At 52.4% G+C, this 15,724-nt stretch overlaps 1 protein-coding gene across 7 annotated transcripts; it reads left to right on the plus strand.

Annotated features, from left to right (window-relative positions):
- The first annotated feature begins 173 nt into the window (after positions 1-173).
- LOC106630211 (uncharacterized) lies at positions 174-15,611 on the plus strand. 7 transcript variants are annotated; one of them, XM_074528047.1, is made up of 14 exons: positions 174-355; positions 521-592; positions 2,895-2,969; positions 3,824-4,312; positions 8,512-8,670; positions 8,803-8,879; positions 9,027-9,148; positions 9,240-9,382; positions 9,467-9,577; positions 10,352-10,474; positions 11,713-11,892; positions 11,986-12,132; positions 13,825-13,932; positions 15,132-15,611. In XM_074528047.1, the coding sequence occupies exons 1-14, from the start codon at positions 260-262 to the stop codon at positions 15,315-15,317; spliced, it is 2,088 nt and encodes a 695-aa protein (XP_074384148.1). In that variant the 5' UTR covers positions 174-259; the 3' UTR covers positions 15,318-15,611. The 7 variants fall into 7 exon arrangements, with proteins under 7 accessions (XP_074384148.1, XP_074384149.1, XP_074384144.1 ...); XM_074528048.1 differs by having other exon boundaries at positions 306-592; positions 11,676-11,892; XM_074528043.1 differs by lacking the exons at positions 174-355; positions 521-592 and adding an exon at positions 1,671-2,057.
- Positions 15,612-15,724: the final 113 nt, after the last annotated feature.

A 15,724-nucleotide genomic window follows, 5' to 3' on the forward strand; every position in this document is an offset into this window, starting at 1 on the left:
TTATATATAATACATTTATGATATAAAAACTGCTGAGAAAGCTTATGAGTACCCCTGTAAATACCTGTGAGCCTCAACTATCACTGCACCCCCACTGCACCCAGCACTGTATTGCTCATACTTTATTAATTAATAAATTGATTGATGATTTATTAATGAATAAATTGATTGCTGCTTGAACATTTGCCTAGCCGAGCTTCTAATTTATAACACCTCGCACGTTGCTGGAAGGCCAGGCCGTGTGCACGCAGCCATCCGCATGGCCGGCCCGACCAGTTCCGACCAGTTCCGACCAGTTCCTTATCAGCGCGTCCCAGGCAAAGCCCCCGCGGCCGCCGGGGCCGTTCCGGGCAAGGTGATAAACGCAGGAATCCTCGGGGCAGGGCGGGATGGCGGCGCCTGGAACCGGCCCCGCGGGCCCGGGAGCGCCTTTCCCGGCGGGAATGCCGCGGGATAGGGGGGAGGAGAGCCGGGAGGCGCCGGGCTGGGTGGGCAGCGGCTTTGGGAGACCCTCCTGCAGGGCCACGAGGTGACGGACGGACAGACGGACGCGCCGGGAGGTGACAGCAGCGGCGCCGGCATGGCAGCGAAGGTGGGTGCCGTGGAGCCCCGTCCTGCCAGGGCTCTCCAAACTCCCCAGCCCTGCTTTGTTCCCTCCTCGGTTCTGCTCCTGCTCCCCGGGAATGGGGGGGTCCCGCTCCCCGAAGTGTCCCGGGACAAGCCCGGGAGCAGCGCGGGCACCGAGCGGTTGGTGCTGGAGCTGGGGGCGTTCGTGCCCCGAGGGACCCCAGGAGCCCCTTTTCCATGGATATTCCATACCCAGGAGCCCCTTTTCCATGGATATTCATGGCCTGGGGGTGCAGGATCCCCTTTTCCATGGATATTTCATACCCCAGGAGCCCCTTTTCCATGGATATTCCACACTCTGGGGGTGCAGGATCCCCTCTTCCATGGATATTCCACACCCTGGGGGTGCAGGATCCCCTCTCCATGGATATTCCACACCCTGGGGGTGCAGGATCCGCTCTCCATGGATATTCCATACCCTGGGGGTTCAGGATCCCCTTTACCATGGATATTCCATACCCCGGGATCCCCTCTTCCATGGATATTCCACACCCTGGGGGTACAGGATCCCCTTTTCTTTGGATATTCCCCGCCCTGGGGGTGCAGGATCCCCTCTCCATGGATATTCCACACTCTGGGGGTGCAGGATCCCCTCTCCATGGATATTCCATACCCCGGGATCCCCTCTCCATGGATATTCCACACTCTGGGGGTGCAGGATCCCCTTTTCCTTGGTTATTCCACACCCTGGGGGTGCAGGATCCCCTCTTCCATGGATATTCCACGCCCTGGGGGTGCAGGATCCCCTTTTCCATGGATATTCCACACCCTGGGGGTGCAGGATCCCCTTTTCCATGGATATTCCACACTCTGGGGGTGCAGTATCCCTTCTCCATGGATATTCCACACCCTGGGGGTGCAGGATCCCCTTTACCATGGATATTCCACACTCTGGGGGTGCAGGATCCCCTCTCCATGGATATTCCACACTCTGGGGGTGCAGGATCCGCTCTCCATGGATATTCCACACCCTGGGGGTGCAGGATCCCCTCTCCATGGATATTCCACGCCCTGGGGGTGCAGGATCCCCTCTTCCATGGATATTCCACACCCTGGGGATGCAGGATCCCCTCTCCATGGATATTCCACACCCTGGGGGTGCAGGATCCCCTTTTCCATGGATATTCCACACCCTGGGGGTGCAGGATCCCCTCTTCCATGGATATTCCACGCCCTGGGGGTGCAGGATCCCCTCTCCATGGATATTCCACGCCCTGGGGGTGCAGTTTGCGGGTCTTTTCTCCCACCCCGAGATTCCCGGAGGAATTCGGATCCTCGGGGCGGGATCAGGGAAGCGGCGCTGCCCGGGCTGTGCTCGGGGGCGGAATCAGCGGCGGGAGCGGGGCGGGAAGAGGAAGGGAAACTCCTGGGGGAGGGACCGAGAGCTCGGGGAGCGCTCCTCGGGAGGGATCCGCTCCCGCTGGATATTGGTGTGGAACGAGAGCGGGGTGCGGGCCGGGAGGATTGGGGTGCGGGGCTGCGGGACTGGGATGCAGGGAAGGATTGGGAAGCAGGGTTGGGGTGCAGGGAAGGATTGGGAAGCAGGATTGGGGTGCAGGGAAGGATTGGGATTCAGGGAAGCAGGGTTGGGGTGCAGGGAAGGATTGGGAAGCAGGATTGGGGTGCAGGGAAGGATTGGGATACAGGATTGGGGTGCAGGGAAGGATTGGGATTCAGGATTAGGGTGCAGGGAAGGATTGGGAAGCAGGGTTGGGGTGCAGGGAAGGATTTGGAGTCAGGATTAGGGTGCAAAGGTGTAGGATTGGGATTCATGATTGGGATGCAGGAAAGGATTGGGATTCGAGGAAGCACGATTGGGGTGCAGAGGTGGGGATTCAGGATTGGGGTGCAGGGAAGGATTGGGATTCAGGATTGGGGTGCAGGGCTCTCCAACCCCTCCATGCTCCAGTGCTGCCACCCCTCAATTTAAGGACAAAAATGGGGTTTGATTGATTCGGTGGGGGGCTCACCCAAGCCCCCGTGTCCCAACACCCGGATCCCTTGGGGACATCACGGGGTGACCCGTGCGGTTGGCAGGGACACGTGGCAGGGACAAACAGAGCCTGGGGCGGGCACAGGGGGTGCCAGGGCACTGCCAGCCCCGTGTCACCCCCGGGTCTCGGTGTCCATACCGGTGTCCCCGGAGGTGTCGCGGGGCTGGCAGCAGCGGCAGCAGCACGGGTGGCACCTGGCTGGCTGGCAGCGTCCCCAAGGCGGCAGTGACGTCCCCGGGGGCCGTGCTGAGCCGGCCTCTCCCTGCCTTGCAGCGGATCCCGCAGCTCCCGGCGCCCTCGGCCAGGATGTTCCACCCACAGGGCTGCAGGAGGAGCTTCCCCAGGGAGGTACGTGCGCCTGGGAGGAGGGATCTCCTGGGAAAGCTCTCTTGGGGATCTTCCGGGGCTCTCCCGGGACTCTCCTGGGTTGGGGCTCCCCTGCGTTGGAGCTCTCCTGGTTTGGGGCTCTCCTGGAGCTCTCCTGGGTTGGGGCTCTCCTGGAGCTTTCCTGGGGCTCTCCTGGGTTGAGGCTCTCCTGGAGCTGGATTGGGGCTCCCTTGGGTTGGAGCTCTCCTGGGTTGGGGCTTTCCTGGAGCTTTCCTGGGTTGAGGATCTCCTGGAGCTCCCCTGGGTTGGAGCTCCCCTGGGTTGGAGCTCTCCTGGAGCTCCCCTGGGTTGGAGCTCTCCTGGGTTGGGGTTGTCCTGGAGCTTTCCTGAAGCTCTCCTGGGTTGAGGCTCTCCTAGAGCTCTTCTGCGGCTCTCCTGGGGCTCCCCTGGGCTGGGGCTCTCCTGGGTTGGAGCTCTCCTAAAGCTCTCCTGGGTTGGGGCTCTCTTGGAGCTCTCCTGGGTTGGGGCTCTCCTGGAGCTGGGTTGGAGCTCTCCTGGGTTGGAGCTCCCCTGGGTTGGAGCTCTCCTGGGTTGGGGTTGTCCTGGAGATTTCCTGAAGCTCCCCTGGGTTGGAGCTCTCCTGGAGCTCTTCTGCTGCTCCCCTGTAGCTCTCCTGGGGCTCCCCTGGGTTGGGGTGGGAGCCCAGCATCGCCCTGGAGCCACCCTGGGTTCCCCCTGCCCAATCTCCACCCCTGGGGATGCTGAGGAGCCAGGAGAACACCAGGCTGGGGAGGAGCCCTGGATGATGTGGGCTCTCCCAGGGCTCCCCATCCCTGCCTGCTCCTGGGGCTCTCAGGGCTCTGATCTCTCCCCAGCCTGCTCCATGGTGGGATGGACCGTGGCCGTGTCCCCCTGATGGCCCTCAGGCCGCCTGGGACAAGCCACCATGGGATGAACCACCCTGGGACAAGCCACCACGGGATGGGCCACCACGGGATGAACCACCCTGGGACAAGCCACCATGGGACAAGCCACCACGGGACGGGCCACCACGGGATGGGCCACCATGGCATGAACCACCACGGGATGGGCCACCATGGCATGAACCACCATGGGATGAACCACCCTGGGACAAGCCACCATGGGACAAGCCACCACGGGACAAGCCACCACGGGACGGGCCACCACGGGATGGGCCACCACGGGACGGACCACCACGGGACGGGCCACCACGGGATGGGCCACCATGGCATGAACCACCACGGGACGGGCCACCACGGGATGAACCACCATGGGATGAACCACCCTGGAATGGGCCACCATGGGAGCAGCAGCCCAGGGGACGCCGGTGCAGGAGGGGCCTGGTAAGGGACAGAACCGGGGGGAGATGTCCCAAGGATGGTGACACTTTGTCAGGGAGACCCGGCCAAGTCACCAAATGCCATCCCCAAAACCATTCTGGACATGTCTGCATCCACTCGTGGTCCCCCAAACACAGACAGGAGTTTGGGGCTTTCTAAATTCCCAAAAGGAGTCTGGAAATGTTGGGATCCAGCAGAAATCTAAAGGATTTCACAGGTGCACCCCCCACCCCAGGATTAAGAATGGCAAAATAAATATATTTACACGGGTATATGTAATATACCTATGTAAATGTATTTATATATATATATGTATTTATATATATATACCTAAATATAAAAATAAATTTATATATATATACCTATATTAAAATTTTTTTAATATATATAGGTGTATATATATACATGTATATATATGTACATATATATACATATATATATGTACATATATATATATACATATATATACACATATATATGTATATACATATATATATATAGGTGTGTGTATATATATATATATATATATGTATATATATATATATATATACACACACACACATATATATATACACCTATATATAAAAACAAATCATTTATTTCTTTCCATGGATGGCCAGGACCTCCACCTGGCCATCCATGGAAATAAATAAATTATTTATTTTTATTTATTAAAAATTTATTTTTATTATAAAATATATTTTATTATAAAAATATTATACAATATTTTATTATAAAAATATTGTTATTTAATTTTTTTTATTTATTATCACTAATCTGCAGTGCAGTGGGGATTGGTGTTATGAATGAGGTCCTGTACGTCTAATTTATTAAACCACAAAATCAGAACTTAGCAGCAGTTTTAATTGAGCAGCAATTTTATATAAAATTAATACAACCAAGTAAGCATGTACAGAGTGAATTTGGCAGTGATTTCAAGGCTGATTCCTTAATTATGCCAAGGTCTGTTCTATTTTGGGATGTTACTTATCTCAAACTACATCCTGTATCCTATTTTCTCATGAACATCTGAAAACATCTGTTTTGTGGCACTAATTACATGTCCTTTTCCTCTGGTACTTTTGATGCCGAATTTTGCCCCAAAAGGCGAGAATAACTGCCTAAGAGACTCAGCTTGAGTCAAATAGGCAGGAGGTATTTTATTGCGACGCGTCGGAGAAATCACAAAAGGGATTTCTCAGTATCCCGTAACAAAGCAGGCCTTTTATACAGTTTTGGGTGCAGGGTTACATCATATCACATACATAATCATGTCTTTTCATGCATATTCATGAGGGGCGTGGTGTAGGCGGAGCGTGGGCGGAGACTTCTCTTTTGAGGATCATCTTGGTGGTCGTTCCAAAGAATTTTCATAGATGGTATTTCCATAGGTGGTACTATATTTTGTTAGTGATAGGTTAAGCATGTATGTTCTAACAAAAGCAGTCAGACAGTTCTTATTTTAAACACTTTTCACTTGGCGTTTCAACTTGCATATTGGTTTGCCTGGCATTTATATGCAAAAGATAAACATTGAAGTGTCAGACTTTGTATTTCCTTACGAGAAGTTGAGAAAAGAAAAATGCTGCAAAGTTAAAAACAATTAATTTTTCTGAGGTTTTCTACTGCTTTTACTGTTCTCACACTTGAAGTAAAGCAGAACTGGAAAATACCATCTTTAGGGGAAGTTATATATGATAAACTTTTAAATACAGCAGAAATAAAAAGAAAAAATGCATCTGAAAATTACAGTAAAAGCATAGGTCTGCCAAGAGGCTTTCTGAGCAGTACTATTTTTTGTGGTCACACTACAGTTAAGGCTAAGTAGATCATTCCATCAGAAATTGATATTGGGTTGTTTATAAACTTTTTTATGATATTTTGTGAAGATTGACATTTCTGATGATATATCTATCCTAAATATATATCTTGGTCGTTCCGGTTGCCTTCATCGTGGGCAGGGGTCTCCTGATGAGTCTTCCTCCTTAAACTTTGAACTCCTATCCTAATATGGCCAATTCCCGGTGTACTTGGCTTGGTCCCCATGGCTTGGCAAGGCTCTTGGGGTCAGTTTGACATTGTTGGCTCCGAACATGCTCAGCTCATCAATTCCCCTATCCCTATCTCTCTTTCTTGTCATTATGTTCCACGCTTTAGCCGATTTATTGCTCTATGTGTTTCTTAAATGCTATGCTTTCTTTAAATGCTTCACATTCCATGTTTTAACTCATTGTTTCTTGAAGGTTATCTGTTTTGGGGCTTCACTTTTTAACTAATATTTTCTAAAATATCAAGATATTTACAATTACAACAGATTTTTATTATTTATTATATATGATATTGTATAATACATGTTATATATAATATATAATGTATAATGTATAATATACAATATATAATATATATAATGTATTATATATTATATAATATATTATACATTATATATAATATTTATAATATATTATATATTATACATTATATATTACTATACTATAGTATATAGTACATAATATATATAGTATATAGCATATAGTATATAGTATATAGTATACAGTATATAGTATATAGTATATTGTATATAATATATACTATATTATATATATATATATATATATATATATATTTACAAATACAATATGTTTACAATTGTTAGCCCGAATCACATTCATTTATCACAATGGTTACACCAGGGCACTGCTAATTAAATCAATATTTTCAAAATTAATTAGCAATTACAGTTCAGATTGTGTTGCGCAGCCGGACCCACACAAATCTCTTTGGCTCACTCCAGGAGTGACCCCGAAGGGCTCCATAAACGAATCCACACTCACTCCATGGAAATTCCCCTGTGGAGCCCCAAACTGCCTTTCCAATCAGCATTTTGCCACCTATGTACCTTGCTACTGCACAAGAACATAATTTTGTTTTCAGTGGTACTTATAGGGCATTATTGATCAAAATGCTTAGGCAGCGCCACAAACTGAAAATCAATCCTACACAGTCCTATCCCATCCCACGGTTAGCTACTGACGCGACCCCTAAATTTGGAGCCACATCCCACATCACCGGCGGGTGGTCTCACGTTATGATTCAAGGGGGTTCGCCCCATCCACATTCTGGAATTGCTGATGGTGCTGTGCGCCAGGTTACTCATTAATCCCGAAAGCAATCCTGGTGGATTCTTCTGTTGGAAGTTTGGTAAGCAGGGCAAACAGGAAAGAGAGATAGGGATAGGGGAATTGATGAGCTGAGCATGTTCAGAGCCAACAGTGTCAAACTGACCCTAAGAGCCTTGCCAAGCCATGGGGACCAAGCCAAGCACACCGGGAATTGGCCATATTAGGATGGGAGTTCAAAGTTTAAGGAGGGAGACTCATCAGGAGACCCCCGCCCACGATGAAGGCACCGGAACGACCACCAAGATGATCCTCAAAAGAGATGTCCCCGCCCACGCTCCGCCTACACCACGCCCCTTATGAATATGCATGCAAAGACATGATTACGTATGCGATATGATGTAACCCTGCATCCAAAACTGTATAAAAGGCCTGCTTTGTTACGGGATACTCAGAAATCCCTTTTGTGATTTCTCCGACACGTCGCAATAAAATACCTCCTGCCTATTTGACTCTTAGGTAGTTATTCTCGCCTTTTGGGGCAAAATTCGGCATCACCTGTTCAAAAGTGGAGTTCAGCTTTTGCAGCATGAAATGACGGATGTTGGGGAGTTTGTGGAGCATTTCTCCTTAAAAAAAATCAAATTGCTGCGCTCTGGTTCCTCCCAGGAAACATCTGCCCCTGTTCCCTGCCAGTGCCGTTTGCTCTCGGGGTTTCACATCCTCGTGGGGTTTCATTTTGGGATTTTTGAGTCGCTGCTGCTCTCAGGGCTCTCCAGCACTGCTGGCAGCCTGATCCTCCCCCTCCACTGTTTCTGATTTTAACAGCCAGGTGAAATCTGAGCTGGTTCACCCCTAATTGCATCCTGCTGCTGCAGGGAGGGATTTACCCACAGCCCCCAAAGCAGCGAGCAGGAGAGGCACAAAGAGCTGAGGGTCACAACGGGGAGGGGGAGCAGCAAGAAATCACAAAAATCCCAGTGGGTTTGTGGGGAAAAAATCCCAAAAATCCCAGTGGGCTCATTGGAAAAAAAAATCCCAAAATTCCCATGTTGAGCGTCCTCACCGTGGCCGTTCCCTTTGCAGCCCAGCCCCAGAGCCTTCCCTGGCCCTGGGGACGTCCATTGGAATGAGGAGGAGCAGGACAGGAGGTGGGCACCCCCCGAGTGTCCCCTGCCACCGCCCTGGCGTGACAGAGCAGCCGTGCCAGGAGCTGAGGGTGCCTTTGGAGAGTGCTGGTACCAGGTGAGGGCTGGTGGCACCTGGCCGTGGTGGCACCGCAGTGGTGACAGGGGGCAGGGGACACTCACTGCTCTGGTGACAAGGACAGCGTGTGGGCATCCTGTCCCATTCCTTAATCCCAGTTTTTCCCTGCAGGATCTACCTCCTGACCCCTGGCCTGAGTACCCCAAGGAGGAGCGGTGCCAGCCCTGCCCCCCGTCCGGCCCTGCAGGGTGGGTGACAACGAGTGACACCAGCACGGCTGTCCCTGCCTGTTGGCATCGCACAGAGACCCCTCCCAAGCCAGCCCCCCTCCCCACGCTGGGGCTGGCTGGAGGAATCCCTGAAGAAATCCAAAGAAATTCCCGAAATTCCTGCAGGAATCCAGGGAATTTCCACCAGCACCGCCCGCCCTGGAGCCACCACCCGGCTGGGACACGACGGAGCCGCCCCCGGCAGCTGCTCGTGGTGCCCCGGGCGTGGTGTCCCCGACCCTCCCGAGGTCTGTGCTGCCCCCAGGCCGGCTCCTCGCTGCTCCCCATCCTCTCCCGGGCCAGCCTGAGGAGTTTCCGCCGCTGTTTCCCACCCTGCAGGGCACAAGCCGCGCTCCAAGCCCTCCTGTCCTGCCCCGTCCAGGAGGAGCCAGCCCGGGGCCACGAAGGAGCCGCAGCCCCCGGAGCCTCCCCAGCGCCCGGAGCCGCCCCCGGGGGCTGCAGAGAGGCAGGAGCAGCCGCAGGTGAGGGGTTTTACCTGTCCCACCCCATCCCGCAGCAGGGCTGTGCTCACCCCGAGCCCGGCACGCTGTGCTGGTTCCCTGCAGGATGTGCCAGCGGGGACTGGGGATGTTCTGGAGCCCCCCAGCCCGGCCAGGAGCCCTCTGGAGAGCCCGGCTGCTGATCCAGGTGCTGATCCTGGTGCTGCAGAGCTGCAGGTAGGAGATTTCCCCATCCCAGGGGTGCTCCCAGCCTGGAGCTGCCTGGCTCAGGGCTGTCCGTGGCTGCTGGGGCGTCTCCCTCCTGTCTGATCCAGCCCTTCCCCTCTCCACATCACTTTTTGCCAGGTGTGGAGGTTTTCCAGGCTTTTCGCAGTGTTTCCTGTGGGTTTTAAGTGTCCTGTTCATCCCATCCCATCCCATGGATCCCATCCCATTGATCCCATCCCATTGATCCTACCCCATGGATCCCATCCCATTTCATCTCATCCCATCCCATGGATCCCATAGATCCCATCCCATTGATCCCATCCTATCCCATCCCATTGATCTCATCTCATCCCATCCAATGGATCCTATCCCATGGATCCCATTCCATCCTATCCCATTGATCCCATCCCATCCCACCCCATTGATCCCATCCCATTGATCCCATCTCATCTCATCCCACCCCATGGATCCTATCCCATTGATCCCATCCCATCTCATCTCATCCCATCCCATTGATCCCATCTCATTCCCACCCCATGGATCCCATCCCATCCCATTGATCCCATCCCATCCCATCCCATCCCATCCCATCCCATCCCATCCCATCCCATCCCATCCCATCCCATCCCATCCCATCCCATTGATCTCATCTCATCCCACCCCATGGATCCTATCCCATTGATCCCATCCCATCCCATCCCCTTGATCCCATCCCACCCCATAGATCCCATCCCACCCCATGGATCCCATCCCACCCCATCCCACCCCATTTCCTGTCCCCAGGTGGAGCTGGCAGCTGGGCAGAGCCCCGTGGGCAGCCAGGGTCAGGATCCCTGTGCTCCAGGAGCAGATCCAGCCCCTCCTGAGGAGACCTCCAGGAATCCTGAGATCCAGGAGCACCGTGAGGTACGGGACTGCTGGGGAGGGACACAGGACCAGCTCCAGGCTCCCCAAACCCTCCCCACCAGCAGCACACAGCTTCCCCTGGGGATGGTTTCTATTTTTTTTTCTATTATTTTTTCTCTCTTTTTTTCTATTTTTTTCTGTTTTTTCTATATTTTGTATTATTTTCCCTGTTTTTCTCTATTGTTTTTCCTATTTTCTAGTATTTTTCTAGTATTTTTCTATTTTTTTCTATTATTTTTTCTATTTTTTCTATTTGCTATTCCCACCCTAAAGCACAGCCTGCAGGGAGGCACAGCCCCTTTCCCAAACCCTCTGATCCCCTCACTGTGGATTCCACAATGCCCCTGCACAGTGTGGGAGCAACTAATCCCACTCTGAAATTTAAGACTTTAATTAGTGATAATAAATAAGTATTTATTTATTACTTATGTTATCTATTTATTATTAAATATTGATTATTTAAGGATTTAATTTTTATTATTTATTATTTATTTACTTACTAAATAGGAATTTATTTATTATTATTCATTTAGAAAAAAGTATTGTTCATTATATTACTTATTAAATAAATATTCATTTATAAATAAGCGCATATTTATTTATAAACAAATATATATTTATTCATAAATAACTATTTATTTATAAATAACTATTTATTTATTTATAAATATCTATTTATTTATAAGTAAGTCTATATTTATTTATTTATAAATAAGTATTTTTATTTATTTATAAATAAGTATTTATTTATAAGTAAGTCTATATTTATTTATTTATAAATAAGTATATTTTTATTTATTTATAAATAAGTATTTTTTATTAAATCAGTAAAGCAGCAGTGGCAGTGCTGCAGCCAGAGGCACACACGCACACTTTTCAGTTCTTTGTGCTGCTGCAATTGCAAAACTTCCTCAAATTTCTTGGCACATTCTCAGGGCAAGTTTGCCACAGCTCCACCCTGGGTTGCTGCAGGGTCTGAGGGTCCATCCAGGACCCTCCCCTGGTTTTCTCCTGATGCCACTTGATCCCTGGCATTCTCGTTTTGTTCTCTGCCTCTGCTATCTTGGTTCTGCCTTTTGTTATCTCCCGTGCCAGCCTTGCTTTGTGCACATTTTCAGTTACTCAGCCCACAAAAGCCATTGCAAATTCGCCTTCTGTCTGGAAGCTGTTAGGACTCACCAGCAATTCCCGTTTCTAACAGCAATAATTTCCCGAATTTGGCTGTTTGTGACGCGCAGGTGGAGCCGTGCAGTGTCCCCAAGGCTGGCAGCGGTCACGGGTCCCCTCCCCGGAGCCCGGCAGCCCCTGCAGACCCTGCCAGGAGGGAAATCCTGGGGTGCAGCTGCTGTGGGGCGGCAGAGCTCAGCCCTCCTTCCTGTGCCGCTGGGGAAACTGAGGCACGAGCTGCCCAGGCTGGGGTGAGTTTGGGGCGTGGGGCAGCTCCGTGTCCCCATCCCAATGGGGGACAGCGCTGTCGCCGTGTCCCAGCACAGCCACTCTCTGTCCCTCAGCCTCTGCAGAGCCTTCAGCCTCCTGAGAGCCCTCAGCTTCCTCCAGGACCTGCAGCAGAGCGCAGAGCCCGGCCCAGCCCGGCCTGCACCCCACCAGAGGCCTGCACAGCGCCCCAGAGCCCGCCTGGCGCTGGGGCCACCAACCTGGTACGGGCTCTGCGTGCCCCCCAGTGTCCCCCCGGGCTTGGGGACACTGCCAGGACCCAGGGGGATCCCTGTGGCTGCAGGATGTGGGGTTTGGGGGTGGCTTTGTCTGCAGGCACAGCCCGTGTCGGCCCTGGAAAGCAGCCAGGGCAGGAAGCCGAGGCTCAGGGGTGTGACAACAGTGTCACAGCAGCGTGTGGAGCTGCTGCCAGACCCACAGAGCACGGCCACAGGGTCAGAACCCCAAAAGCAGCACCAAAACACCCCGATTTTAACCCACAAACATCATCCAAACCCCTGCAGGGCACGACCATGGGGACAGCACCCCAAAAGCAGCACCACACAGCCCCTGCTTTTAGCCCACAAACCTACATACATCCTCTGAGCCCATGCAAACCCACAGCAAGCTCCCCAGAACACCAAATTCACCACCCAGCATGGCTCCCAAAGCTCCTCAGGTGAGATCCCCCCATCCTGGAGCAGGCAAAGGGTCAGCACCCCAAAACCAGCCCCAAACCACCTCTATTTTAGCCCACAAACCCACAAATATCATCCAAACCCCTGCAAGCCCCCCAAAACGCCAAATTCACACCCTCACCACTCAGCATGGCTCCCAAAGCTCTTCAGGTGAGATCCCCCCATCCTGGAGCTGCTCCCAGACCTGCAGGGCAGGGTACAGGGTCAGCACCCCAAAACCAGCACCAAACTACCTCGATTTTAGCCCACAAACCCCTGCAAACCCACAGTACCTCCCACTGCACGCTCCCCCAAACACCAAATTCACCATCCAGCATTGTTCCCAAAGCTCCTCAGGTGAGATCCCCCCACCCTGGAGCTGCCCCCAGACCCTCAGGGCAGGGCACAGGGTCAGCACCCCAAAAGCAGCACCAAAATACCCCTATTTTAGCCCACAAACCCCCAAATATCATCCAAACCCCTTAAACCCACAACACAAATCCAGTGTCACACAACAGCGTGACAGCAGAGTGTGAACAACCCTGGAATGGAGCTCTGAGGAAGCCAAGGAGAACCCTCCAGAGCAGCTTAATTACTGCTAATGAGGGAGAGAAGCTGGGGCAAAGAGGGGGAGTGAGGTGGCACCCAAGGGAGGGGTGACAAAGCAGTGACAAACTGTTGGCACGTAATACGAGTGATTAGTAAATTTTGAACTTTATTGTATTAGTGTTAATGAATTGTATGCATATTGTAAAGGCGAGCTCACTATTGGCTAGTTATTTATTAGGTAACTACGCTTACTTTTGTATTTTTGTGGATATTTTATTGAATTTTTTTTTTCGTATTCTTGCTAAAGATGTTCTTTCCTATCTTACTGTTGCACTAAGGGCACAGTGGTTTTGCTTTTTACTGGACGCTGACCACTGACTCTTACACTTGTCTCTTTCAAGCTTAACTAATGGCATTATGTGACCTTTCTCAGCTGGCTAACTGTCTGCAAAGCTCTCCACAACAAACCAGTGGCTCCTTCCACGGGGTGACCACTCCTGGGCTGGTGACTGACCAGTGTGGCTCAGTCCCTTTCTCCTCTGAGCTTTCCTTGGGGTTTTTGTGTCACTGCTGCTCTCAGGGCTCTCCCGATCCTCTCTCCACTGCTGATTTCCACCGTCAGGTGAAATCTGAGCTGATTTCATCCTGCTGCACAAATGGGGGCTCACCCTTTGCCTTTCCCCCTGGCAGGCTGTGTGTGGCCAGCAGCAGCTCAGCTCAGAGCCCCCCTCGCCATTCCCAGCTGGAATCGATTCCCGCTCTGCTGCTGTGCTCAGGAGGAAGGCCAAGATCGAGCTGGTGAGTCCTGGGGGGCACCTGAGGGGCTGGGGGCAGCTCCAGGATGGGGGGATCACACCTGAGGAGCTTTGGGAGCAATGCTGGGGGGGTGAATTTGGTGTTTTGGGGAGCTTGCTGTGGGTTTGCAGGGGTTTAGATTATGTTTGTGGGTTTGTGGGTTAAGATAGGGGTGGTTTGGTGCTGGTTTTGGGGTGCTGAGCCCATGGCCCTGCCCTGAGAGTCTGGGGGCAGCTCCAGGATGGGGGGATCGCACCTGAGGAGCTTTGGGAGCAATGCTGGGGTGTGAATTTGGTGTTTTGGGGAGCTTGCTGTGGGAGGTGCTGTGGGTTTGCAGGGGTTTGTGGGCTAAAATAGGGGTGGTTTGGTGCTGGTTTTGGTGTGCTGACCCTGTGGCCGTGCCCTGAGGGTCTGGGGGCAGCTCCAGGATGGGGAAATCTCACCTGAGGAGCTTTGCGAGCAATGCTGGGTGGTGAAGGTGTGAATTTGGTGTTTTGGGGAGCTTGCTGTGGGTTTGCAGGGGTTTGGATGATGTTTATGGGTTTGTGGGCTAAAATCAGGGTGGTTTGGTGCTGGTTTTGGTGTGCTGACCCTGTGGCCCTGCCCTGCAGGGATTTGCAGGGGTTTGGGTGATATATTTGGGCTAAAAGCAGCCCACAAACCCACAAATATCACCATTTGGTGCTGGTTTTGGGGTGCTGAGCCCATGGCCCTGCCCTGCAGGGGTTTGGATGATATTTGGGGGTTTGTGGGCTAAAATAAGGGTGTTTTGGTGCTGGTTTTGGGGTGCTGACCCTGCGGCCCTGCCTTGCACGAGTTGGCAGGGGTTTGCAGGGCTTTGGTTGATATTTGGGGGTGTTTGGGCTAAAATAGGGGTGTTTTGGTGCTGGTTTGGGGCGCTGACCCCGCGGCCCTGCCCTGCAGGGGTTGGGATGATATTTGTGGGTGTTTGGGCTAAAAGCAGGGTGTTTTGGTGCTGGGTTTGGGGTGCTGACCCCGTGGCCCTGCCCTGCAGGGATTTGCAGGGGTTTGGATGGTATTTGGGGGTGTTTGGGCTAAAATAGGGGTATTTTGATGCTGGTTTTGGGGTGCTGACCCCGTGGCCCTGCCCTGCAACGGTTTGGATGGTATTTGTGGGTGTTTGGGCTAAAATCGGGGTGTTTTGGTGCTGGTTTTGGGGCGCTGACCCCGCGGCCCTGCAGTCGTACCAGCAGTTCAGCCTGAGCGTCGCCGTGGTGGCCACGATGCTGCTGCACCAGGAGCCCTCGATGGAGGCGGCGCTGGGGGTGGCGCTCAGGGCCAACCTGCGCCAGGGCCGCCTGCACCACCTGCAGCAGCTGGAGGAGTTCATCGACAGCCTCGACTCCGTGGGCTCCAGCAGCCTCTGAGGGCTGCCAGCCCCTCCTGCCCTGCGACAGGGCTGGGACAGCGCCCTGGGGTGCTCAGGAGCCCGCGGGAGCAGCTGGGAGGTGTTGGCAGCCCCCGTGGAGAAGGAGGGTGAGCAGGATGTGTTTGGTTTTAGCCCTGCCCAAAGCCCTGGGGGCAGCCAAAAGCGTCACTGGTTTGACTGGAGGGAGGGCAGCAGTGCCTGTCCTCCTTTTCCTGCTGGCCAGGAGCGCGCCCCCAAACCCCAGGGAGTGTTTTTGGGTTTAAATCTGCAAATAAACCGTGTCCTTTTTGCAGCCCCTGCTGTGCCATTGGTGTGTTCCTGCAAGGGAGGGGTCCCACAGGGAACCCCGGCAGTGGCAGAGGGCACAGATCACCCCTGGGGACCTCCCAGCCCTGGTGACAGTGC

The sequence above is a fragment of the Zonotrichia albicollis genome, chromosome 28 (genome assembly GCF_047830755.1).
Source record: "Zonotrichia albicollis isolate bZonAlb1 chromosome 28, bZonAlb1.hap1, whole genome shotgun sequence".
NCBI classification, from domain to species: Eukaryota; Metazoa; Chordata; class Aves; order Passeriformes; family Passerellidae; genus Zonotrichia; species Zonotrichia albicollis.